Source organism: Protomyctophum bolini (genome assembly GCF_963924005.1).
Source record: "Protomyctophum bolini genome assembly, chromosome: 3".
NCBI lineage: Eukaryota > Metazoa > Chordata > Actinopteri > Myctophiformes > Myctophidae > Protomyctophum > Protomyctophum bolini.
This window is the reverse complement of record NC_137864.1, coordinates 34,180,463-34,207,859: the sequence shown is the minus strand read 5'-3', so window position 1 is coordinate 34,207,859 and position 27,397 is coordinate 34,180,463. Positions and strand designations below refer to the sequence as shown.

The 27,397-nt window shown below is 42.5% G+C and overlaps 1 protein-coding gene across 1 annotated transcript; it reads left to right on the top strand.

Annotated features, from left to right (window-relative positions):
* Positions 1–584: 584 nt before the first annotated feature.
* cpe (carboxypeptidase E) lies at positions 585–27,397 on the top strand. Its single transcript, XM_080759885.1, has 9 exons — positions 585–1,024; positions 17,771–17,967; positions 20,215–20,385; positions 20,741–20,858; positions 21,162–21,344; positions 22,374–22,513; positions 23,993–24,092; positions 24,582–24,700; positions 25,515–27,397. Exons 1-9 carry the CDS (start codon positions 748–750, stop codon positions 25,611–25,613), a joined length of 1,404 nt encoding a protein of 467 aa, XP_080616011.1. The 5' UTR covers positions 585–747; the 3' UTR covers positions 25,614–27,397.

The following is a 27,397-nucleotide window of genomic DNA, read 5'->3' as shown; positions in this document are numbered from 1 at the left end:
GGGGATTCGGATGGATAATATAACTTCAGACAGATGAAGAAGCATGTCGGGATTATATATGTAGGCCTACTGCTGATTTGACTACTACTGAAAACTGGGAATCTGATTCTGGGTTGGAGTCACATGGGGTCATTCATTGATTGATTGAATACCGTTATTGACATTTATTTAAAAGTACATAGTCCAAAATGGATAACTAGGCGTATATCGTATTTTAAACATTCAACACCCTATAACCTAGCCTACAAACATCAGTTGAAGTGTAATTGATTGTTGACAAATTGCCATATTCACAATCACACAAGGCTGCTCATGAAAGAACATTAGCCACGGTCCATAGTTCATGTTCCACATTCCACACTACTATATGATGAGACGTGCACACATTTATTTACACAGTGCTGCTGGGCAGAATAGCTCTCCATCCAATGTGGTAATTTTATTTTAATGAGTGATATGGAAATATGGTTCTTCTCTATGACATGCTCAGTTCACTGTACTGTCTAGGCCACACCTCTAAAGCAGGGAGGGAGGGAGAGAGGGAGGGAGAGAGAGAGAGAGAGAGAGAGAGAGAGAGAGGAGCGCACACACCACACAGGTACGCAGCCTACGACATCACACAGAGGGAGAGAAAGGGAAAGAGAGGGGTATTTATAGCTTACAGAGCGGAGCTGCTGTAGGGAGATAAGGCTTGGGACCGACCGTATTCAGGGCTTTAGAGGAGAGAGGAGGACAACATTATCCAACATGAACCGCTTCGTGTCGTTGGTTTTCCTGGGGACTCTGGCCGCCTTGGCCACCATCACCACCACCCCGGTCAGTGCAGCGGCCGCCCCCGCCGCCGCGCTGGACGACAGAGACATCTCCTTCGAGTATCACCGCTACGAGGAGCTCCGCAAGGCGCTGGTGTCCGTGTGGCTGCAGTGTCCGTCCATCAGCCGCATCTACACGGTGGGGGAGAGTGTGGAGGGCCGCGAGCTGCTCGTCCTGGAGATGTCCGACAACCCCGGAACGCACGAGCCCGGTAGGTCAGCCTTTACGCATGCACATTGCACAGACTTAATACATCTAATTGAATTATTAATTATTATTATACTGCTGTATGTAATTTAACACACTGAATACATGATACCATGGTGAAAAAGAAACATCAAACATGCCCCATGTTTATTCACGTGTAGCCTACCGGATAATCCGTTTTTTTACGCATAGATACAGTAAAATTCTCAGTGTTTATTTAACACAAGTGTATGGTCCTTCTTTACACCCAGAGTTACACATTTTGACTGCGTCGACAGCTCCTAAAATAGCCTAAATGAAAAGGATGGGGAAAAGATTTAGATTCCATGTAGACCTATTCCACAAACATAACACGAATAGGCTATTTTTTTTTATAGCATAGGCTACATCTCAGCCCCGTCCATCCCGGTCTTCTCGTATTAACGATTGCAGACCACTAGCGCGCATTTTGTTGACAACAGACATCACGCACACACATACTGATAGGGTGGGGGGGGGGTCCCCATCCATCAATCCATCCATCCATCCATCCATCCACCCACCCATCATTCCATCCATCCGCAGAAACAATGATGCGATGGTGGTTTCTTGTTGTTTTCAGCTAAAAGGGGAGCGCAGGTGTTTCATGTTGTCTGCAGTAACAGTGACCAGAAGGCTTCACTTCAGAAAGATGCAATCTCTAGATAAGATAAGACAGAGAGAAGCCGCCATTTTGCTCGGTGATAAGAATCGTTATCAAGTCGTGATGCTGAAAGAACACACCCTGAGGCTCCAGGCAAATGGAACCTGCACGCAGATGCACGGGTTATAGCTTGTGGGCTTGTTTTATTTGGTCACATCAGGTCAGATAGTTCCGGACAAAGCTGTCACAATGCAGCAAATCTCACAGTGGGGGGGTTGAGAAAGAGATGTTTGAGTAGCCTAATGGGGGGTTTGTGTGTGTGTGTGTGTGTGTGTGTGTGTGTGTGCGTGTGTGTGTGTGTGTGTGCGCGCGCGCGTGCGTGCGTGAGCTCTGAACTAAAGCACTTGAGCTGAATGCTAAAAGCCTGTGGTTCGGATGACAGGGCAGACATGGTTGACAGGCAGCTGTCCTCAAAGATCTTGATCAATTATGCTCAGAGACCCAACCTGCCCCTTAAATTAAATGATTTGCACAGGTGTGTGAGTAAGCACACTCTGCTTTGCAGTTTAGTTTTTCCATGAGAGTCAGTAGGCCTGAGGCAGACGATGTGGTTTGACTTTGAGAGGTAGTTATAGCCAATTAATTCACCATCATTGGGCCCTGCTGTTTCCCATTCATCCTCACAGCATGGCACTGATGGCAGTGTTACAGTTGACAAAACTGGATTTAAGACTGCATGGTTTGTCGACAATCCTTTCATCAAGTGTCATTTAATTAATTATAAATTAGCCTAGGTTCAGTAATGCTTTTTTGTTGTTTTTATGTTGTTGATAACATACGTAACGTTATCTTTATCTACTACCTGCAGGAAAATTACACATTATGCCAATATCCAAAAGACCTATGTTGCTGCATAAGTTGCATGCTATCAAATTGTAGTTTAGTTTCGTTTTAGTTTGAAGTTAATTTGTTATTTACCTTGCTCATTCTGGTTTACCTTTATTTTGACACTTCCTGTTACACACATATCTAGCTGAAGCCTGTTAGCTTCACTCACATCAGAACCACTCGCCACACTCAGCCAGAGTGACACAGGGAGAGATGCAGTGTTTCTAGCAGCAGAGCCACATGGTATGATATGTTTGCAACTTCATGTTTGCCACTTCATGTTTGCCCAGTTGACTCGATATTATTGAAATGTTTGTAGCTTCAGTATACAATATGTGGACCGTTTACCCACAGTGTCCATCACAGTACTGATTGTTTGGTGACACAGTGCCTGTTTGCTGTGCTTCCTGTATGAAGCTCAAGGTGGCCTTCCAGACCTTAGCACCCTCGATAAGCGGAGCGAGGTACAGCAGTGTTTGTTTGTTTCATTTGAGTTCATGATTTAATTTATGGTCTATTGTATTTTGTTGTGGTATTTCGTTTGGTCTCTGGTATCTTGGTTATGGTGCAATGTGCATTTGCCTGGGTATTGGTCTTGCATTGAAATTAACTTAGTTATTGTATCACTGCATTATTTATAATTGACCTTTAAATGAACATTTTTATTGTTTATCGTATACTGAAGTGATGAATCTAATGCACTGCTTTATTGTGAGCGAAACTATGATTATTGTGGTGAGTGAAACTATGAAATGTATGATTCTAAAAGTATTTATTTATTCAATTTGATAGTTTTCACGGTGTACTAGTGATCTTCTTCTGTACCTGAAGACAAATAAGCTTACACCCGTTGAGACCATCCACATCTGATTATTTCACAATTCGAGGGCAGCTACATAGAAGATGCAAACTAACAAAAGTTGGGCCTGTTCAGATATCAGAGCCTCGGAGACGTTTATATGCAAAGTATAGACTACGTCATTTATAGTCGCCACCCGGTGAGATGAACAGGGGTGCTGGCAGGATGGCCAATGCCCTTTTTCTCATAGTGCTAATGAGGCTTTTATATATTTTTTGCCTTGTGAGGAAACACAAGAGGGACAATAAAAGCCTGAGAACTACTACTTCTGTGCCTTATCCCTTCAAATATAGCCCTTTTGAGGGGCACTAGAATATAGGCTACTGTTTTCACAGGGGAATCATCCTCAAATTTGGAAAAGCTCTGTGGTTTTTGCTTCATAATTTCAGCGGTTATATTTAAAAAAGGAAAAACAAAACAAAATCTCAGCCTATAGGAAAGTAGTCCCTCTTTCAACAGTCATCACCGGAAAGCATTAACAGCAGGCTTTTACATCCTTGTCTCCTTGTTTGAACCTGGGGTCAGCGCCTGTGCTGTAGCTTATGGTCAGCACGCGGCATTGTTATACAATCTTGAAAGTGACAAGGAATGACAATGATCCCAAATGTAGTTCCAGAATGTTTTGTCTTTGTCTCGAGTCGACACAGGGATCTCCTCTGGTCTTAGGCCTTTTGCTTTCAGTTATTTTCAAACAAACTGTAACGTAGACATAGGAGGACATGAACTGAAAATAAGATTATTACACACTGTAAATAGGCCTATCACAATTATTACATCATTATCTAATCGCAATTATTTGAGGTAATCACACTAATCACGCTAAAGGTTCACAAAGTTTATTACACAACAGGGAACATATATAGTGCTGGATCATAATGACGTGACAATAAGATATGAGACAAAGTAACGTGCCTAATGCAGCAAGGCTGACCTTGCTGCCGCTGAGATGTCTCTCATAGCTATCTATAAAGTATGCTACAGTACAGGCAGTACACAATACATATCAAGTACACTGTATCTCAAGTTCAAGTACACAGACTTGGATGTACATGGGCAACTCATGATATAACAATCATCATAATCGTTTCCATGTTGACTAGTCGTATTTTTCTTTCAATCAACTCTCTTTCTCTCTCCCCTCTCTCTCTCTCTCTCTCTCTCTCTCTCTCTCTCTCTCTCTCTCATCTTCTCATATGAGAACAATTGAAACCTCATGCTTTTGTGAAAAGTGAGTGAACACTCATGCAGTGTCATTTATATGGATTATAATTTAAGGCAGGGAAGCCAATAATCCTTTGTTCTGTAAAATGACTACCGGTATTTTGGAATGCACCTTTTTCAGTTTTGTGTTGCATAGACAAGACAGTCTTTTACTATTCAGTAATAGTATTTCATTTGAATCCTTATGCACTACAGAGATTTGCAACTGTTCTACAGGCCTTTATTTTTATATGGCAGATGTTTAAATCTTACAATGTTACTTATGTTTACAGGTTAGCTATTGACTTGACAGGTTGCCAAGTAATAGTTGTTTCCATTTCTTTATGGACCAAGACCACAACAAAGCACAAAGACCTTTTGGTTTTAGTTCAGTCATTGTTCAGGGAAACACAATGTGATTCACATTGATTGTTTGACTCAATTATTTATTTGGAAAAATAAATAGTCACTTTATTTGAAGAGTCAACTGTTCTTGGCTTTGTTTTGTTCATAGTAGTGATGCTCATGTCAAAATGTCATGTGAATATGCATTAAAAAAAAATCTATATCGTGCACCCCTAGTAAAAAGTACAAATATAATATCAGTAATTTATTTGTATATTTAATTTATTTGTCATGTCTGCCCTCCCTGTGCACATTTTTATTATGCAGCCTAAAAGGGCAAACGGAAATTGAGTTTTTATTCATATGTTCCAATGTTCAATGCCAGAAACGTGATCGTAATTCAATCGTTAATTGCAATTATTTGTGTACCAATTAATCGTCAACTTACATTTGTAAAAGTGACAGCTCTAACTGCATATAGCATGTGCATGAAACAGTGAGATTCCGGGAAATGTCTGATTTAGTGGAAGAATAGAACAAAATAGAATTAAAATTCATCATCCACACGTGTGGGAATGTGCCGTGGTTTTGCTGTGGTAGAATGAATAGAATAGCATAAAAACATTATTGTCCACACGTGTGGAAATGTGCCTCTGGCTCTTCACTGTGGTACAATGAAATCAAAAACAGGCGAGGTGCAATAAATACACAATCAAACACCTCCCACACGCGAGTACAGCAGGCCAAGTTTCTAACAGTACAATAAGTCAGCACAGGATTTGCCTGTTTTACATTTAGCTTTGGAGATGGTCAGCGTTCTCAGGCCTTTGGTTTAAAAGTGACCTAAGAAGCATAAGAACACACCAGACCAGAACACTAAACACCTGCTTAGTGTTCTGGTTATCAATCTATTGTTTAAAACATCTTTTGAATGTTTTGAGCTGCCATAGTATCTATTAGAATCTAGATCATGAGGTTTTCAAATTATTAGACACCCAAATTCACTTTCAGTATACTGTAGGTTACTTATGGACCCACATTTCAATTGGTTCTGTTTTAGGGATACTGATTTGAACACATTATTTTTGTATACTGTAAAATACATACAAAACAAATTCATAATGGTGATATTGGAACATGTTAGAATAATGTTTCATATATTTGTATATTGTAATCATTTAAAGTAAGTACATTTAATTATAGTAACTTGAATCTGGGGTCTTGGGGGTCTCAGGACCCCACTTTGAAAACCAAATTACATGTTTTCATTCCAGTTACATGCCAGGAAAATGTATCTAAAAGCATGTAATGCCTATAGATGAATATTACATCCTGCACCTGCATGCATGCTGTTCGGTGTGTTTCATGTCCATGTGCACATAGAATTATGTTAGGGTCAGGACACAATTAGCCTTGCAGTGGTGAACATTAATGCCTGCGTGTGCACTGTGCAATGAGCATTGTGCGCTTGCTTCCTCCGCCTTAAACACAAGTTTTGTGTTTACAGCTGACATGGTGACCGCCCGTGTGTACGCACCGAATAAGCCTGTAATCGTCTGGTGGGTGTACGCAAGCATGAGTCACGGTAGCAGAGTGGAGTCCTTATTACTACCAGATGAGTTTCCAAAGGTCCAGCCTCCGTCACCGGGGGCAACCTCCCTTTCCTCCCCCTCCACGATGCACCCTCCCTGCTCTCTCTCTCCCTTCACCTCTGTCAAACAAAAAACACGCAGGGAGAGAAGGAAAGAGGAGGTTTAACACAGAACCATAAACACACAAAGAGCTGTCTTATGTATGTCAGAAATACCAATACCACATCACCTCAAAGGCCCTAAAAACAAGGCTCCAGACTTCCCAAAACAAATTGGTCAGGCTACTACTTGGCCTCACAAACCCACCTCACCCCTGACCACTTTGACAGGCTGGAATGGCTTAGGGTTGATGACAGAGTACAGCATCTTGCAATAGGTCTGCATGGTCCACAAGATTCGATACACCACCAAGATACCCATGTACCTGTCTAAGTCCACAGTCTCTAAATGTTATGATGAAGGTGGACCCTCTTGTAAACAAGTGTAATGCTTTTAGTATTGAATTGTGCTTGAAATGTACTCTAATTCTGCAAACTGTTAATAAATACTTCAATCAGTCAATCAAAATATGCGAATGGTCAGAAAATATATTAGAAATCGCCAAAATATTTATTGTGTAAATATATTTTCCTGGAAACGTGAATGTGAAATAGAATGTATTTCTTGTTATGCTACACTTTTAAGGTGGCCTGCAGACATTTCATATTATCTAATATATTAACTAACTTACAGTAGGTGAACCGGAAACAGCGGTTGCCGGGGCAACAGATGGGCTTAGTGCAGTGATCTCGGCAGTGATTGGCTGTCTGGCTGTGGTCGCGGGTGGAGGGACCGGTTGTCCTGAGCTCGTGCATCTGTCAGTAAGCAGCCACCATCTGCCAGCACACTGCGCCTGCGTTGCATTATAGCCAAGAGTGTAAACACAAGCATGGCCTACCAGCATAATGGAATAGAGAATACAGGGTTCTCTCCTAATCATAATCTAACAAAAAAAAAAAAAAGATCCACATATAGAAATCTGACAGCCATGAATGTCCATAACATAGAAATCTAGTATTCTCATGAAGTATTTTCAACAAAACAGTGAAAACTGAAGATTATGCAATAACTATAGTGATGGGACATTAATCGGCCGATTTGAGTTGTTTTTAGATTATTTAATCAGCAATTTGCGAAGAATACGCATTTGAGGGCATCTCTGCAAATTATGCTGAGTTACAATAACTACAATAACACCCTTTTGTGTTTTGTGTCGCTTTTAATAAATTACTCCTGAACTAAGACACACACACACACACACACACACGCACACGCACGCGCGCACACACACTAAAAGTGGTTCTTTGGCTCGTATGTTATGACTCTTTTGGTGCTACAGAAGAAGAATCACTGAAGAACCACCTTTTTTGTGCATAATAAAGGGTCCATCTGCCTTTGGCATTTGGTCAAAACAAAAGAAAAATCATGCAGTTAATCTCACTGTGGTTTTTAGACTAAAGGGAATCAGTATATGAAAAAACAAGTAGAACACTGCTACTGAGGTTCTGGAATAGATCCCTCGAGTCTCCGAGTCTGGAAAACCTTCAAGGCCTCTGCTTTGGGGTAAATCAGTGTCTCACAGCAGTAGGCTGTCTCTGTTCTAGTGGTGCAGACGTGCTGTGTGCATGAGGCACCCCTTCATGTATTATTCTTTATGAGGCTGTCGTAATATACTGCAGTAGTGGCATCGGACTACAGAGGGGAGAGTGTGTCCGTGTAATCCTGCTGTTAATGCACTTTCACAGTCACAGCATGGCTGGACAGAGGCATACAACATGATATATAGTCATATACTGTACGACATGTGGAGTTAATGAAAACATGGTTATTATGTTGAGAACAGAGATATAAGGGAAGAGAACATTACAGAATAGAATACAATCGATCTGATCTGATAGGGAAGAGCCAGTATAGAATATCATATAATAGAATTATCATCATGCATGGGAACCAACACACAGGCACCGAGGATGTCCCACTTTAACATACGTGCACTCAAGAAAGACGCAGGAGCGCAAACAAAGCACCAACGAGCTGGCCAGATGTACGGAGAACCGGGATGACCGGAAGCGATGATGGAGGTCTCGTCTGAGGACGACCTCAAGAGATATCTGATAGGGAAAAGCCCAGTATAAGAATAAAATGCTCTCATCTCATATGAACAAGCCCCTGCTGTACGGTCGAATAGAACAGACAAATCTGCCACCAGAAAAAAACACCATGCAGGCAGAGAAGACAGAAGATGGCAAGAACAGGGATGACGAGTGAGTCAGAGAGAGAGAGAGAGAGAGAGGGGAGAGGAGGAAATAGGAGACAGATAGCAGTGACTGAGAAGACAGACGAGGGGCTGTGGGAAATGGGAATAAGGGAGAAAACTAAGAGGATGTGTGTGTGGGGGTGTGTGTGTGTGTGTGTGTGGGGGTGTGTGTGTGTGTGTGTGTGTGTGTGTGTGGGGGGGGGGGGGGATGAGAGCAAAAGCATCAGTTGGGGGTCATCTATTATACATCACACACCCACGTGTCCCCCACCCCCTTCCATCCATCCTTCCGCCTCTTGCCTCTTCCTCCTCCATTTTCCACTGCTCTCTCCCTCTTCTCGCTGTCGCTCCCTTGTCCCCTCTTCGTCCCCTCGTCCTGGGCCTCGTCTTGTCCCCTCTTCGTCCCCTCGTCCTGGGCCTCGTCTTCACTCTGTACCTGAGTGCGTCACGCCGTCGGGGTTCAGCCTTATGCTGCGTTCACATGGGCAGATGCAAAGATACAGTCAATTAATTTTCAATGGAAGCCATGCGACGTGAAGCTACCACGCAAATCCGACATTTGCTGCTCCAAAAGATACAATGATACAAAGCTACAAAAAAGTTGAGCTGGATTCAACTTCAGCTACGAAGCTACAAATATGCTGTGAATCTTCGCATCTTTGCATCTTCCCATGTGAACGCTTTCTTACTATAACAGGCATAATGTGAGATGTACCAGTCAGCCTGATGTCACAGAAAAACTAAAAACGAGATAAGTTTGTTGCATGAAAGAGGGAATTATTTGTGCTCCAGCATTATATTTTTGTGTGGCAAACGATAATCTTGACACACACCGATTTCAGCATAGCAGGTCAGACATACTGCAGCATGACACAACTTTCCAGTGTCATGCACCCAAAAAATGCAGATCTGCAAGCTCACAATGCGTCAAAGTGCGATGCATTGTGAGGTGGTAGATTAGCTCTTTTTTAGTGTTATTCATTCATATTCATGTCCAACGACAACATCTCTGTGGCCCTCATTAGCAATTCATTCTTTCTCATTAGGAGTCAGAGCTGCTTTGATGTTTCTTGTGTATTTGTGTGATTATACATGGCTCAACTCTGTGTGTGTGTGTGTGTGTTTGTTGTATTTTTGTGCAGTGCAGTTTGAGTTGACTGCTGAAAGAGGCAGTTTTCCATTTGCACAATGATAAGATCTCTTCCATTAATTGCTTTTCTTTTCGTGATCGCGTGTCTGTATATTATTGTGTGGTTTTCTGTATGTCTGTGTATGGTCGTGCACACGCACACACGTGTGTGTGTGTGTGTGTGTGTTTGTGTGTGTGTGTGTGTGTGTGTCAGTCTTGCATGCATGAATATAGGCTAGTGTAATGCAGTGGAAGACATAAGAGAGAGTGAGAGACAAAGATTGTGATTACAGGAGTCTCTTTTGACTTAATTAGTCTCCCTATGCACCTGCATGTGTCAGAGTTGCCACGACAACTGAGCTCTTTGGGTCCCTAGTGTCATTACAGTGGCAGCGCCCATTAGCCCGTCCCCTAGGAAACAGTATTGATGACTAAAGGGTTCTGATTGATGACTCAGCGAAATGACACATCCCTCCCTGACACACAGACCATATGTTGTATATTTACATTGGAAGCTGGACGCTTGTGTTGGTATTGATGAGTAGACTTGCGTTGCATTTGTTTTTTTTATTGTCCCCTGTACCATGACCTGATAATGGGTTTGTTAACCCATTGAGAAAGCCAATTCTACAACCACCTGAAATTAGAGCGTACCAAATGTGATTTCTACAGAGGGTTTAAGTGGTACTGAATTTGCAGCTCAACAAAAGCTAATTCCTACTAGTGTATGATAGAGGACAATTTCACGATAAATGTATTTTTGATAATAACAATTATCGTCCCATCCCTATCGTTAAAGATGCAGTGCCATGATTTCCCCCGCTAAAACATGACTATCAGATATTGTGATTATACAAGGAGGAATATCTTTAAATAATACGAGGAGGGGCTGATTTTAGTGTCACTAAAGCGGTGTATTTCGATTGGGTCTTTTGACTCAAAGGCTTTCAGCTTTCAGGAAGAAACCAAAAATACCCAGGAAGATATATTTGCATATTATAACCACACCTGGGGGCCTATTAGAGCACATCTCATTATGGTGCCTTAAATGGAATGGAGTGGAGTGGCTGTTGAAAAATTAATATAGCATTTAAGAGGTTATATTTAAACACAGGTTAGGAGTCCAGCAGTCCAGTTCCAGATTCTACCTCTGTCTAAATCTCTCCATCAAACTCACTGGGTCAAATAAACACAATGTGTGTGTGTGTGTGTGTGTGTGTGTGTGTGTGTGTGTGTGTGTGTGTGCGCGCGCGTCATTCAACAGTCTTGAAGTCATTAGTAGTCACTTAGACAGGAACCAGATTGGAGCAAGTAAAGAACACTAATCCACCATGTGTTGGGCGGTTCCCTGTGGAGTGTTTGCGTGCGTGTGCGTGTGTGCGCCGTGCATGTTACACACATGAAAGGTTTGTGGATATTTTACAGTTAGATCAAACAGCTATGAGAATCATTATAGGACACATATCCTCACAAGTGCGCTCGCACACACACACACACACACACACACACACACACACACACACACACACACACACACACACACACACACACACACACACACACACACACACACGATAGTAATTGTGCATAATACCAATTGAACTGCTCACTGGATGTGCACTGACTGCACTCACACCTTGATGTGCAAATCAAATACGAATTGTAGATGAGAATAAAATTTTGTGGCTTATGAACAGAACTTAAAACGGACAAAATACAAGTTAAAGGAATGAAATGAACAGGAATTCTGCCGCAGTTTGATCCTACACTCAATATCACACACACACACACACACACACACACACACACACACACACACACCACACCATCTGCTCATTACATTTTATGACATGTAATTGCTCTGGGGGTAACATGAGGTTCCTCTCAAAACGCCGCTTCAGGAACATAAAGTTGATTCTCTTCATGCATTCATATGTACTGTAGTTGGTAGTTCATTTGAATGACTATTCTCTTCATGTGTAGGTGGCAGAAACCTCACATCTCCATATTTCAACTTTTTATGTTTTTTTCGGAAATCAATGCTCTACTTACTACTTCATCATACAAGAGTGTCACACAAAAGTAGTGAAAATAACAGATCTACAAGCTCACATCGGCTGTTTTAAAATGTTTTTAAAATAATAATAAATAAGGAACGGTTTTGGACATACAAGGTTTGCACCCGACAGCAACCATATTCATGTATCCATGTGTAGAATATTGGTTTTCTGGGTTCCTTTTCATGTCCTTTTCAAGGACCCCCAAATTGATCTGCAGTTCATAGCACGGTACGAAGTGGCGCGCTATGAGCTTGTAGATATTCTATTTTTGAATAGCCAAAGTATAAAATATGGTTAATGTGGTTAAAATGATTGTGATGCTATATTAACCTGCAGGTCCCCAGACCCCACATTGGGAACACTGGTATACTGTATCTAAATCATATGTTACTTGGCAATGGGCCTCAGTGGAATGGCCCTACTGCACAGTGCACACACACACACACACACACACACACACACACACACAGACACACACGTACACACACACACACACACACACACACACACACACATTTGAAATGTTTATTTATGTCCACATAATGAGAAGTACAGGAATACCTTGTTACTGTACAAAGGACATAAACACTGCCAGTGCAGTTTGACAGTGGGAGAGCAGCCAGTTACAACGTGCATGGACGGCAAAGCATTGTTACATACAGTACAGCTGACATGTCGGACACAGGGCAGCAGACATAAATCATGGATAAAGGAAACAACGCCTCCTCCAAATTGAGCGGCTTCCTATAATGGCTGAAACTGAGCAATACCTCGCTAACTGCTTGGCTCTCCTTTTGGAAAGGCCGGCCATTTGTAAGCCCCTCACAACCAACTTATGCACATGCCCTAGGCTGCCAAAGATAAAAACTAAAAGTTTACATCTGTAGCCTAGCTGTGAGATGGTCTGCATTAGCTGCTGATACTTCAGCACTTTGGTTAGAAAGGCTTCTTCCAGGCTATAGTCAAAGGTACAGCCGACCTCGAGAATGAACACCTCTCTATGGTTTTCATTTACAACAATGACATCAGGGGTGTTAGCTGAAATGTTAGAGAACACAGAATCATCATTACACAGGTTAAACATCCTCGGCTTCACAGTAGAATGCTTATAAAGCATAATGGAGGACCTGAAAATGGAAGAGATGTCTTTCGATATCAAATCCACTATTCTGTCATGCCTACATATGTAAAGGCCCCTGTAAACATGGCAACCATTTAAGATGTGGGACATGGTTTCAGCTATTTGTTCATGGCCATGATGGATACAGTGAGGAGCATGATTGCCTGGAAACCAGATGGAGAGATTAAGTTTAGAAGGTAGAACCTGTAATCTCGCTTTCAAAGTAAAAACAACAATGCACTCATCAATGGCAACATTTTTGAACACAGAGTGAGAGACAGAATGGTCCGCAGCAGGAAGACATGCAGTCTTTCCTTGTAATCTCAACTCAGTCCAATGTTGTCGCTGTCTTTGTTGTTGCGCCCATAGGAGGCGACATCTGGCATTAGTCAGTGGAAGTTGATGCTCCGTTCCACACACAGTCATAGTCGCTCTGACAGAGATACTGGGGTCAGATATAACATTCTCTGAGGCAGCCACCGGCTCAGAGTTAGACCCTACCCACTCCAGGGTAACGTCAGCCCAGCAGCACATGTCATTTAGGTCTGGCCAGTCCGACCACACACCAAAGCCAGGAGAGCGACTGTCCAGCTTTCCATTGGGTTTCCTCTTGAAGCCCAGGAAGCTAGAGTCCGAACCATTCGCTAGGGGGACCTTGCGTCTTTTTAGGTCCAAGAAAAGAGAAGAACGAGCAAGCCTTCTCACATACTGGTCATCACTGTTCAGCATATTCAACAGATGGGAGACACGCGAAGCAATATAAACCCATTCAAAATTGGGGACCCCCAGACCACCCTCACCTTTACTGTGGAATATAATGAAATGAAACACACACACACACACACACACACACACGCACACACATGTATGAGAAAGAAAACCTTGCTAAAAAGCAATGATGTTTTGCTGGTCCTCATATGGGCTAGGCAACAAATCTGTCAAGTATAGTAATATAATCTAAAACTTTGTGTGTGTGTGTGCGCACGTGCGTCGTGCGTGCATGCGTTACGGATTGTGGTGAAAGTAATGAAAGAGAGAAGGACTAATTATTATGTGAACCAGATGGTGAGAGAGGCAGTAATGAAGGCCTATAGCTTTACAGGCCAGATTGACATGAATCACTCTAATATACTGTAGGTAATTTAATGTGGGGCAACTGAGGTTTGTTGTTCTTATTTTTTGCTCTAAATGAGAGCAATTCAACATTATTTTTACTAATCTCTAGCAGTGGAGCCAGATAATCAAAATGATCAATATTTGGAAGGTGAAATTGTTAACCACTAGGCCCTATTTTATCCTTCATTGTAGATGAGAAGCTTACAACACGACGATTCTCTATTTTGACATTTTGGGGAAATCACCACCAACATATACAGTAACAGGTCTGAGATCATCTTATTTCTCCTCCGTAAATCTAATCTATACTCGCTCGCCTGGCAGTTCACTCGTGGTGCCTCTCGGCTCTCTTGGCTCATCTGCTTTTTACCTAACTAATATAACTAATAACCTAACTTAATATTAGGGGCTGTAGTCTGTTCTCGCCAAGCTGGCCTAGTGGTCTGACTCAATGGGGGCGAGCGTTCCGCACCAAGTGGAGCGAGTGGTCCCCACTGGAGTGTTACTCGGACAAAATGTGTCCGAGTGAGTGTTGGGGCGAGTGAGTGTTCCAGTTACCTTTCAACCATGCTGCCGGCTGAAATGACAGAGACAACCCTCTTATTGGTATAAGTATATTTAGACATGTGATGTCATACTAGGAAGTGTGGGGAAATAAGTGGTTTGGGGCATTATGGTCAGCAACACAGGATGAAAGTACTGTACATTATGTCGTGTATTTCATTATTATTATTATTATTAAATGCCCTATTTTATACTGCACTACATTTTCCCCTGTTACCTGAAAATGAATGGTTTTGGACATGGTTTCCACCCGACACCGTCTTTCTTTTTACTTAGCTGTAGAAGTGGGTCCCTATGTACTTTCTACTGTACCTTGTACAGGTGAGAATACAAAGCTAACGACTGTACTACGTGTGAGAATGACCCAGTTAGACCAAACGGCTGCACCTGGTCGCGACAACAACGTGACACACAGACATGAAATTGTTGTCTGCAACGATCAAACAGACCAATTCAGTTGTGTTCAACTTCCATTTTTGTTGCATAAATCAAACTGAGGACCTGAATGTGTCAAAACGGATGGGAGGACTTTTCGGTGTAATCAGTGACTAATTTAGCCTAGACCAGGGAATCCGGGTTAACACAGTTAACCAAGTGACACAAAAGGGGGAGAAAGCAGCAGCCTGAGTCCGCTAGAGAGGAGATGAGAATCATTTAACAAGCTTGTAATGTAGAACAGACACCAATCATTAGGTTGTGTCTGGGCCCCTAGGACGACAGTGGTTGAGTGAAGTGCGATGCTTTGCCGTAGGGCTCTGGAATTCTGTCAATCCACCAGTCCTGAGTCTATTGGGCTGTTTTCTACTAAACTGTTGGGCCAAACAACTGTGACACTGCATGCAGCCTAATTCACTGGCTGTTTGACTCATTATTAAATTAAATTAAATTAAATTAAATTCTACAGGTAGAAAAGTCCAATTCCGTCTTACCTTGTTAATGGATGAGGCAGTGTGTTTGTCAGGGCAGTGTGTGCCTGTGCATACGTGTGTCTGCTTGGGTTTTCAGCCTCATGGCTGAATCCATTACACCTGATCTGGGCTCATATATCTTTATTTTGTTCAGCCTTAGCTTACTATTGATTAATCTCCTCAAATTTAAGTGATAAGCTATTCTATTCTTAACTGTTGAATTGTTTATGCATCAGTGTAGATGCATACACAGTTAAGTGGCAGTTAGTAATGTATTTCTCTGGGACATCTCAACACATTGCAACAAATTGAACCTGGAATATTTTGCTTCCCAGGCAGGTTATCAGCTCTGGCTGACCCATATGCACCCTGATTGGTCAGAGGTCTAGGACAAATCTCTGCAGTGCAGTCTGGGGCTACTCAACTGGTGTTGTTTACATACAGTATGGTTTTCTGTCTCTCCTCACAGTACCATCCAGTCAAAAATCTCATGAATAAGAAGGGGGAGGGACACAATGAATTTGAATTAAATCAGCTGTGTAGTTTTTTTGTCACGGTTAAATCCTACATAGCGCTCCAAAGTCCAATTCTGCTCCACAAAGAGATGTCTTTCATTATAAGTTTATAACATAAATTGTTAGTTTTACTTCATGTTTCTCTCATGTTTCATCTACTTTCTGGATGTACTGTAGGTTCTGTAATGTGAGCTAAAACTGTCACAGTGGATGTGCCTTTCCCGGTATGGGTGTGTCAGCAATATTCCACCGAAAGTTATTTAACCAACAAACAAATACAGTATTATGTCACCGTTCCTCTTTATTTGGAGACAGGCCTGGATTATCTATGGAACTTAACCCCCCAGACCACAGCCTGTAGGGCCCTGTGTGAATTATATTAAAATATATTACAATACATTTTTTTACACGTCAGTATTATGATATGAGTTGTCCATGTACTGTACATCTAAGTCTGTGTACTTGAACTTGAGATACAGTGTACTTTATATGTATTGTGCACTGCCTATCTCAGCACCAGCAAGGTCAGCCTTGCTGCATTAGTCATTATCATGTCACGTTTCTTTGTCTCATATCTTGTTGTCACGTCATTATGATCCAGCACTATATATGTTCCTGTTTGTGTAATAAACTTTGTGAACCTTTAACAACTCCTATCATAAGTATCATGGTCAGTATCATGTGAGTATCATGATCACGATATTCAGTATCATGTCAGTATTATCTGTACACCCCCTGGGGGGCTGTACCTCCCCGTTGAGAAACACTACATTATTCCATTAAAAGTTCTTCTCTGTTCCTGTCCTGGGCACATGGTTGGCCTTGGAACAAATCTCCCCAGAACAGCCAAGTTGGGGTACTCAACAACTGTTGTTTACATCATGATGTCCTGGGCAGAAATCCAGCTCAAGACCTGTTTCACATTTCTCTCCCCAATCATGCAGTTAGGCACAATGCCTAAAGTTAGGCTACAGCAGTTGATTTCATTGATTAAAACTATATGAATGAAATGGACTCGGCACTGAATGCCGCTTGCATCTAATGGACTTGTATAGCCTAGGATACATGACACACAAGAGCTGTAATGCATCTGGTGTACATTACATTTAACCAAATGGACCGGCTATCACAGTTAACCCATTAAGACCTGAGGCCAATTCTAAAAATGTTTTCTAAATCCTTTTAGAAAAAACAGTGCTGCTCAAACATCAAGGACCCCCAATATTATGTATTTGGCAACTGACCCCCATCTCAAAATATTTTGTTCCAGGGGCCCCCAGAAGTAAAGATTTGAGTTAAAAATGTTTGCTTTAATTTGCACAAATTATTCAAAAATAGCAGATCTACAGTACAAGCTCATAGGGTGACACGAAGTGACACACTACAAGCTCGTATAATGACAGATGCTTCCCCAGTTTTAATGGGTTAATGAACAAATTCTCACACTCTCGGTTAAAGTTGAGTTTAATGTACATCTGGTTAAGGCAGGGTTTTACTGTGTGTTATAGTGTTGTTTCTCTCCCTCTCCTTTCCCAGGCGAGCCAGAGTTTAAGTACATTGGCAACATGCATGGGAACGAGGCGGTGGGCAGGGAGCTGCTGATCTACTTGGCCCAGTACCTGTGCAACCAGTACCAGCAGGGCAACGAGACCATCATGGAGCTCATCCACAGCACGCGCATCCACATCATGCCCTCCATGAACCCTGACGGCTTTGAGAAGGCTGCCTCTCAGGTGCAGTAGGAGGGGTGCATATTATGTTAACACGTACCATGTTTTCTGTGATTATGCTAAGGTTCGCTATTCGCCAACGTGTGAATGGGTTCTGGGTTGCTAGGCGACCGATACAACCGGAAATGAACCAGAAGTGAAGAATCAGTCTCCGTCCACGTCAATGTAAAACAGATTTACAAAAATACATTTATCTCTGATTCTTTTCCCACATTGAGTTTTTTGTCAAAAGAAGCATTATTCAACAACAATAACAACCGCACGCATGCACGCACACACACACACACACACACACACACACACACACACACACACACACACACACACACACAGGCAGACTGGACACCTCATGTCTTTAAAGATAGCTTAAGACAGATTAACCTGACCAGTCTCACATGACCTACTAACCTAGCAACACCATGCAGCCAGCTCACTGCTACTTCCTCCACCGATCATTGTTTGTTTCATTTTTCGTTTCCCATTAGCTGCATATTATTTGTCATTTTATGAATTAAACTAAAATGTTTTTGTCAAATATGTTTTTATTGAACAGATAAATTATTACAAACATTATAATATGAAATACTTTTTTTTATGAAACAAAATGAAAGAAAAGATAAAGACAAAAAAGATAAAGAAATCCCTTAACCCTCCCACCCATACTGCTCAGTGACATTGCATACTATATAATAAGATGATAGAAATCTCGTGGAAAACATCTGAAAAGAAAATGGCGTACAGTCAACCATATCAATGGTATCCTGTCTATTAATCGTTTCTACTCAGGTAATGGACAAGGGGCAGCCAAATCTTATCAAACTGTTTCTCCCGGTTTCTCAGGAAATACCTTATTCTCTCAAGATGAAGTGTACTAGTCATTTCATTTAACCAGTGCTTAAATGCAGGAGCCTCTTCCTTCTTCCAGTGTGTCAGAATGAGTTTTTTCGCTGTAATCAGACCATATGAGAAGAGTTGTTTCTGTGCTTTCGTCAACATAGGCATGGAGTCTGACAAACCGAGAATTATTAGTACAGGATCGGGGTCAATATGAATACTCAAAATATCAGAGAGCGTCTCAAATATCTTAATCCAATATCTTTGTATCCGAGGGCAAAGGGCGAAGCTATGAAGAAGATTTGCATCTATTGTATTACATTTGTCACAATGCGAAGAAATATCTGGGTATATGTTATGTAATTTTAATTTTGAATAATGGAGTCTATGTATGACACGAAACTGGATAAGGCAATGTCTGGAATTGATAGAGCACGCATTAATTTCTTCAAGGCTGTCTTCCCAGAGCTCGTCTGAGATTGAAGTCCCCAGTTCATTTTCCCATGCCAGCTTAATAGCTGATGTAGTAGGTAGATTTGCCACTTGAAATGATTCATAAAGATGTGACACCCTTACGTCTGGTACTGTATTATTAAGAAGGAACCTATCTAGGGATGAAGGTGTATCTCTCTCAAAAGTGGGAGAAAAGTTAATTAAACTAATTTGAGCTAAACTATTCCCTGATCTGTGCATCAATTGAAAACGAGCCAGCTACGTTTCCACATGTTTTATTATTATATTTACAATCCCAATCACCAGCTTTTTACAAAATATACATCAGGCTGCAGCACATCCGAAGCCAGCAAATCGTGTTTAAAAAAGCGCTGTTACTGTTAATGCTTCTCACTAATCATTCACAAAGTTCTGGAACTATTTGAGGTGCACACTTCATCTGCAACACAATTCCCTCTCCCTCTTTTACACCTCACGCATGCACGCACGCATGCACGCACGCACACACGCATACACGCACACACGCATACACAGCATTTGAGAACGTTAGATGTCTGTCATTGGTGACGATAATACAAGCTTATGTTAAGGATCAGTTAAATCTACTGTACAATGTTTATACTGTATTACATACTGGCATAGTGATTCCCCACCTCTTCTGGATCAGGGCCCACTTCAAAGCCCACCCATCCGACCACATGTTAAGCAGTGGTGGAATATAGTATCAATACTGCAATGTAGAAATACTCTGTTACAAGTAAAGGTTTGTCATTCAAAATTGGCTTGAGTACAAAAGCACAAAAGTATGATGTAAGTTAACCGTCTAGCTACTTTGTCTCATGTTGAATCATTACATCGAACACCAATCCTAGAACTGCTGCGTTCTGTACACATAAACTACAATAACTAAACAATGTTTGACTTGGCTGACACGCTGTGGCTGTGGTTTGGTGTGTTCCGCAGTCTGGGGAGATGAAGGACTGGTTTGTGGGTCGGAGCAACGCCCAGGGAGTGGACCTGAACCGAAACTTCCCCGACCTGGACCGCATCGTCTACCTTAACGAGAAAGAAAAAGGTGGAGCCAACAACCACCTGCTGCAGAACATGAAGAAGGCCGTGGACGAAAACCCCAAGGTTGGTTGGATGCAAGGTTATAGTTAACGAAAACTAACCAAATAACAAAAACTAAAATTGAAAAAAGCATGCACGCACGCACGCACGCACGCACGCACGCACGCACGCACGCACGCACGCACGCACGCACACATACACGCACGCACACACACACACACACACACACACACACACACACACACACACACACACACACACACACACACACACACACACACACACACACACACACACACACACACACACACACACACACACACACACACACACACACACACACTCACACACAATACATGTGTATTAGAAATGTATTTCCTAGGCTCTAAAACGCTGTATGTCTGTACTGTATGTATAGCTGGCTCCAGAGACCAAAGCAGTGATCCACTGGATCATGGAGATCCCCTTTGTCCTGTCAGCCAACCTGCACGGCGGAGACGTTGTCGCTAACTACCCCTACGACGAGACCCGCACCGGTAAGCAACTAAGCATGCACGCACGCACACGCCATACACGCACACGCCATAAACGCACACACACAAGTGTGTGGATGAGGAAACATATTTTATCAAACATGACAAACATTATCCCAGAGACATCGACGTGAACTAGCCTTGATGTCTCCCTGCTGTTCGTTGGCCAACGGAAACGACGTGAGCCATAATGCGTTGCAGATGTTGCAGCCAGGTACGATCACGACTGATCAGCTGTCTAAACACTGTTCCCTCTCTGATTACACTCCCTCCCATTCCCTCCCACTCCCTTCCACTCCCTCCCAGGTTCCACCCACGAGTACAGCTCCAGTCCAGACGACGTGACGTTCAAGTCCCTGGCCAGGGCGTACTCCATGTACAACCCCGTCATGTCCGACCCCAACCGGACACCCTGCCGCAAGAATGACGATGACTCCAGCTTCAAGGAGGGCATCACCAACGGGGGTGCCTGGTACAGCGTCCCGGGGGGTGAGAGACCGTCCATGATGGTTGTTTTAGGTCTCAGGTTCTCAACCTTTTTCAGGCCGCAACCCCCCCAAATATTTGAACTGGGGGACCCCCCCCCACACACACACACACACACACACACACACACACACACACACACACACACACCCTGACAAGCATTTATTTTTTATTTGTTCCTTTATTCATATTTTCCAAATCACATTTGGGTCAGTACAGAACCACTGTTTTAGGATGCTTTCCAGAGGACGTCTGATTTGTATAATAGCAGGGGGAAGGGGAAGTATTTTCTAGTCCCCTATATATGGCTGAGTACATGGGAGGAGCTTATAGGGGTTAAATGGAACACTTCAACACATTGTAGACTGGACGAACTGAGGGTCACCCAACCTTCCTATACCGAGATGACCCCTACCCATGCAGGCAGCAGTTACGGCCACCCTAGTCTCCTGTGGCCAGACTGTTTCCTCCCACAATTTTCAAATGCTTCCGGTCATACAGTCTGTGACACGGAAGCTCTTTTGATGATTAAGGGAGAAAGCGGATGTGAAGCCTCCCCACTTCCGTTTTGTCTTTACAGTCACGCACATTTATCCTAATATAAATTTTAATTATCAAAGCAGAAATGGAAATAAAACATATTTAAAAAAAATCCCTGAACAGAAATCACAGCTTCTGTTAATTGGATTTTGGGAGGTGTAGTTCTAGACTATATAGCATTCAGACATTGTGGAGTTGTCTGGCTACGCGAGACTACGGCCACCCTAACAGTGCATCAGCAGACTGTAGAGCAGTGGTTCTGAAAGTGGTGTGGCCCTGCATGGAAATCAATGTAACCAATTAGATCCTATAGAGAATCATTCACTTGGAGAAGGAAGACTTATAATTTGGTGGTTCAAGTTCAAATGTGAATGTCACTTTTTTTTCGATTGTATTCCGATTTTGGTGGCTAAAAGCCAATGGTCAAGGTCACTGGGACGTCCCTATCCCTATCCCTATGTCTCTTGACTCTTTCTCTCGCTCTGATCCCAGGCATGCAGGATTTTAACTACCTGAGTAGCAACAGCTTTGAGATCACCCTGGAGCTGAGCTGTGACAAGTTCCCCAGCGAGGACTCGCTGAAGGGCTACTGGGATCAGAACCGCAACTCACTGGTCAACTACATCCAACAGGTACAGCTCACCATCATCTCTGAAGCTCACATCGTTGCAGTATGTCTCACGTCACGTGCACCAATGTAGAATTTCATAATCCCATCACTGTCTCAGGCCGATTCTTCAAAAAATCATGATTTGCAAACATTTTCGAGGTTGTTCAAACGGATCTGCAAGTTCATACATGGCACATACTTGGCTATTTTTAATAACCAATGCTACAATCTGAAATGACACAGATGCTTTACAGATTTTAATGGGTTTTTACCACTGTGCTAACTAATCCCATCCTTTGTTGCTGCCCTACATGCCAGCCGGCAAAGCAAAGCAACCATGTTTACCCAGGGTAACTGGACCAGGCCCTGCTCATAGAACATTTAATGGTAGGGGTTCAATGCCTTGCTCAAGGGCACTTCAACGGTGGTCATTTTAACGTGCCGGTCCGGGGATACGAACTAGCGACCTTCCGATATCAAGACCGCTCCGCAAACCATTCGGCCACCGCTGCCCCTGTCATTAAGGGCATAAAGGGCAGTAAGTAACTAACTACCTAAACCTATATAGTAAAAGCCCAGTCCACACCAAAGGTTCGCAATATGATAAAACCGTTGCAGCGGTTTGAATTACCCCATTGTAGGCTGCTGCATGCCGACTCATTGCCTTGCAAGTGATTAAACTTGTCCAATCGCATTTCTCTACAAACATGTTGCTTAGATGTTCTTTGTTTCTTTCTTTCTTTCTCTCTCTCTCTCTCTCTCACTTAAGCCCACCACACACCGTCTGCGACCGTGTGCGGCGCGGCGCGTTGCTGCGCGGCGCCGCCTGGAAAATAGAACTGTGTTCTATCGGCGCGCCGGGCGGCGCGGCGCGGCGCGGCTCCGCGCGGCGGACGGAGCCGGTGTGCGTTAGGTTCATTGAAAATAATGGAGGCGGCTGTGCGCGCCGCGCGGCGCCGCGCGGGGGACGCAGCCGGTGTGTGTCGGGCTTTACACAGAAACAAATGCACACACAGTCCAGCATGAGCCTGTCTTATATTTTAACTGCATGCACTTGCAGAGTAGGAGAGACAATAATAGAGCGAGCAAATAGGAGAAAGCTATTTCATATTTTTATACAAGCGTGTAAAATAATAAAAAAATATATATATGAATGTATGTATGTACGTACTTGTGAATTGTATTTATGTCTGTATATGTTTATGAGTCTGGCGTAGAGGATTTCATCCTGTGCTGGAAATCTTTTCAATAAATAAATATAATTTTGTTGTGTCGGTTGCAACTCGATGCCTGGGTGTGGACTGTCCAGTTGTAAAAAGTTTTAGGAATCTGTTGCAAGTGGCTGCAAGTTGGAAGTTGTTTTATTGCGAATGTTTGGTCTGGACTGTGCTTAAGGGATATCGAGTACTTACAGAGCAGTCAGTAAATGTTTTCTGTGTGTGTGTGTGTGTGTGTGTGTGTGTGTGTGTGTGTGCGTGTGCGTGCACGTGCGTATTCTTAGGTTCACCGAGGTGTAAAAGGCTTTGTGCGAGATCTGCAGGGGAATGCACTCTCCAACGCCTCAATCTCTGTTGAAGGCATCGACCATGACATTACCACAGGTACTACCGTAATCAACACGTCAGCCCAACACAACATATTTAGGATGGTCCTCTTCAAGTTTGTATTTAAGCATTGTCTCTCAGGTACTACATAGGGTTTGTACTAGTAGAGAGATAGATGCGTGTTGACCTGCCCACCCAAACTCACGACAAGTTCTAGTGAAGCATAGGCACGGGTGACAGGTCAACCCACGCATCACTAGTGGCTATAGTCCTTGGAAATTATTTTAGGATTATTATTTTACCATCTCATAGGTTGATGTTGTAAGGCCACCATCTAGTGGACTTCACAGGTATTGCACCAAAGCAAATGTCCCCTCTGGATTTATATTATTTATTATTGCTATATGGTAATCATCAGCAATAGTTATAGCGACATAGGACTAACAGGAATAGAAGTTATTCATTCTGTATTTCCATTATGAATAATATTAAGTTTATGTTTATATAAAAGTAAACTAATCTTTTTACTACTCTGTCATTCTACAGCCAAAGATGGGGACTACTGGCGTCTGCTGGCCCCTGGGAACTACAAGGTGGCTGCAACTGCCCCGGGTTTCCTCACTGTCATCAAGAAGGTGGCTGTTTCCCACAGCCCCGCCAGCAGGGTGAGAAGCTCTCTATTTTTGTACTTGACACTTTACTTAAATATGAACTTGACAGTTGTCTCTTAAACAAAAAATGGCATTTATAGTCTCAATGCACTTTAACTTTCATCCTGATAATTCTTCACTTGTAGGTTCGACGTGAAAAACATGTATGAACTAATGATTGCTGGCTGTGTGACATTGGTTAACTAAAGGCCTGCCCCCTGCACCATGTTTGTACTTAAGCCTTACTGTGTTGCCCCCTCGGGCTATGACCTGACGAAGATGTAACTTACACATCGAAACGTTGTCACTTTTTATTTGCCCCCTGTTATAATAAACCAAGGGCCTAAATCGTCTGAGCTGCTCCAGTGCCTTCTTGTTCGCTCTATATACATCTGTACGACTGACAGAAAAGCAACCTTTTCTGGATCAGGGCCCACTTGGAAATCTGTAGAGTGTTTGCCGCCCACCTGATTCTGACCACTTGTGGCTGCCATGTCAAGTCGTCAGATGGGTGGGCACACGGGGCAGAGTGCATTTGACTGATTAATCCACTGATTGTGTTTTGGGTTGGATCATTGGACCTAACGTAGTATACTATTTAAATAAATAAAAAATACCATGACATGTTTTCTTTCTTTTTATCTAAATGTTATATTAGCAAAGTGTTTTGCCAATTATTTGGGGGCCCACTTGCAATATCCTCACAGTAAACTGATGATATGTCATGAGAAACATGCTAATGAAGTCTATCTAACTGTCTGTCTGTCTGTCTGTCTGTCTGTCTGTCTGTCTGTCTGTCTGTCTGTCTGTCTGTCTGTCTGTCTGTCAGGTGGACTTTGAGTTGGAGTCTTTGATGGAGAGGAAGGAGGAAGAGAAGGAGGAGCTTATGGACTGGTGGAAGATGATGTCAGAGACACTCAACTTCTAAGAAGCGCCGTGATCGTCTGACAGGAGCGTCCATCCCATAATTCTGTGGTCCCGCCCACTGTAAAGGATATAATGTCTGACATCTGTTATTGTTGTTTTGTTGGATTTATTATTTAATCGATTAATTGTTTGATGATTGTTAATGATCGGCCTTGTGCACCTGTAGATCAGTATGAGACTCATTCTTCACACACAGACTGTGCACACAGACAGGCCCGCAGACACGCACACACATTCACACACACGCACGCACGCACACACACACACACACACACACACACACACACACACACACACACACACACACACACACACACACACAGAAATGGGAACACACCCACACACACACACACACAGAGAAATGGGATGTTTTCCAAGCAGTTTTTTGGTAGCTCATCATTGTCAGTTCCCGTGGTATTGTTTTCTGTCTTGTACAGTACATGTCATCACGACATATCCATCTATATAGCCAACGAGTGACTGAGTTAGGTAATATATGTAAATGAGATGCTGACGTCACAGCACTCCGGACAATGTCCGGGTCGATGTTTTCCCCATTTTACTGGAGCTTTCTCCAGGCTTTAGTGGGCACACACGCACGCACACACGCACGCACACGCACGCACGCACACACACACACACACACACACACACAGTACAAACAAACACACAATGCTCTTCAAAACACACACCCAAACATTTCCCTAGTACCCCCTTAAAATATCATCCCTTATTTTCCTCTCACCCTCTCTTTCCTCTCTCTCTCTCTCTCTCTCTCTCTCTCTCTCTTTCACTGTAAACCCATCACAACACTAGCCCCCCCTGTGTCTTATTGATTGAAGTTGTTGTTTTTAACTGAATGAATGCAGCACAGCTTTTGATTTCAGCACAAGGATGAATGACTATAATATATACTGTATTTATGAACTAGGACTTTTTTTTTGTAACATAAAAGCTAAATCAGACAGACAGACCAAACCAAGGCCATATGTACCCTGTCCTCTACCCTGTATGGTTTTGGGTCTGTGCTCTCCCCAAAGCCATTCATTCTCATGTAAGCACACCACACAGGGATTAGTGTAGACCAGTGGTGGAAAAAGTACTCATATTTTGTACTTGAGTAAAAGTATCAATACTGCAGTATAGAATAGTAAAAGTACGAAGGGATTGGCATCAAAATGTACTTTAAGTACCAAAAGTAGAAAGTACTCATTATGCAGGATGTCTCATTTCAAGATTTCAACAATGCGTCAACGCATTGTGAGCTTGTAGATCTGCTATTTTCAAATGGACAGAATGTATATAATAATAATGATAATAATCCAAATTTACAAAGCAACTATACTAAAGCTGCCAAATAAATGTAGTAGAAGTACAATATTTTTATCTGAGATGTAGTGGAGTAGAAGTAAAAGTATTGTAAATTGGAAATCAAGTAAAGTACAAATACCTCAAAATTGTACTTAAGTACAGTACTTAAGAAAATGTACTTAGTTACTTTCCACCACTGGTATAAACATATATAGAAACATAGGGGAACATGCAGCGGTACTACAGTACATCACTTTGTATTAAAGATCAGTGAATATAGACATAACTGGAGGTGATTTACTGAATGGAAATGGAAATGGGTATATGTGCAACCATCAGGCAGATGCGGATTGAACGTGTCCCGAGACAACAAAGTGATTTCAATGAATGTAAAGGTATTTTAAACACTTATAAATGTAAAGAGAAATGAACTGATAAATAAATAAAATCATCAATAAAACGCCCCTTTATGTT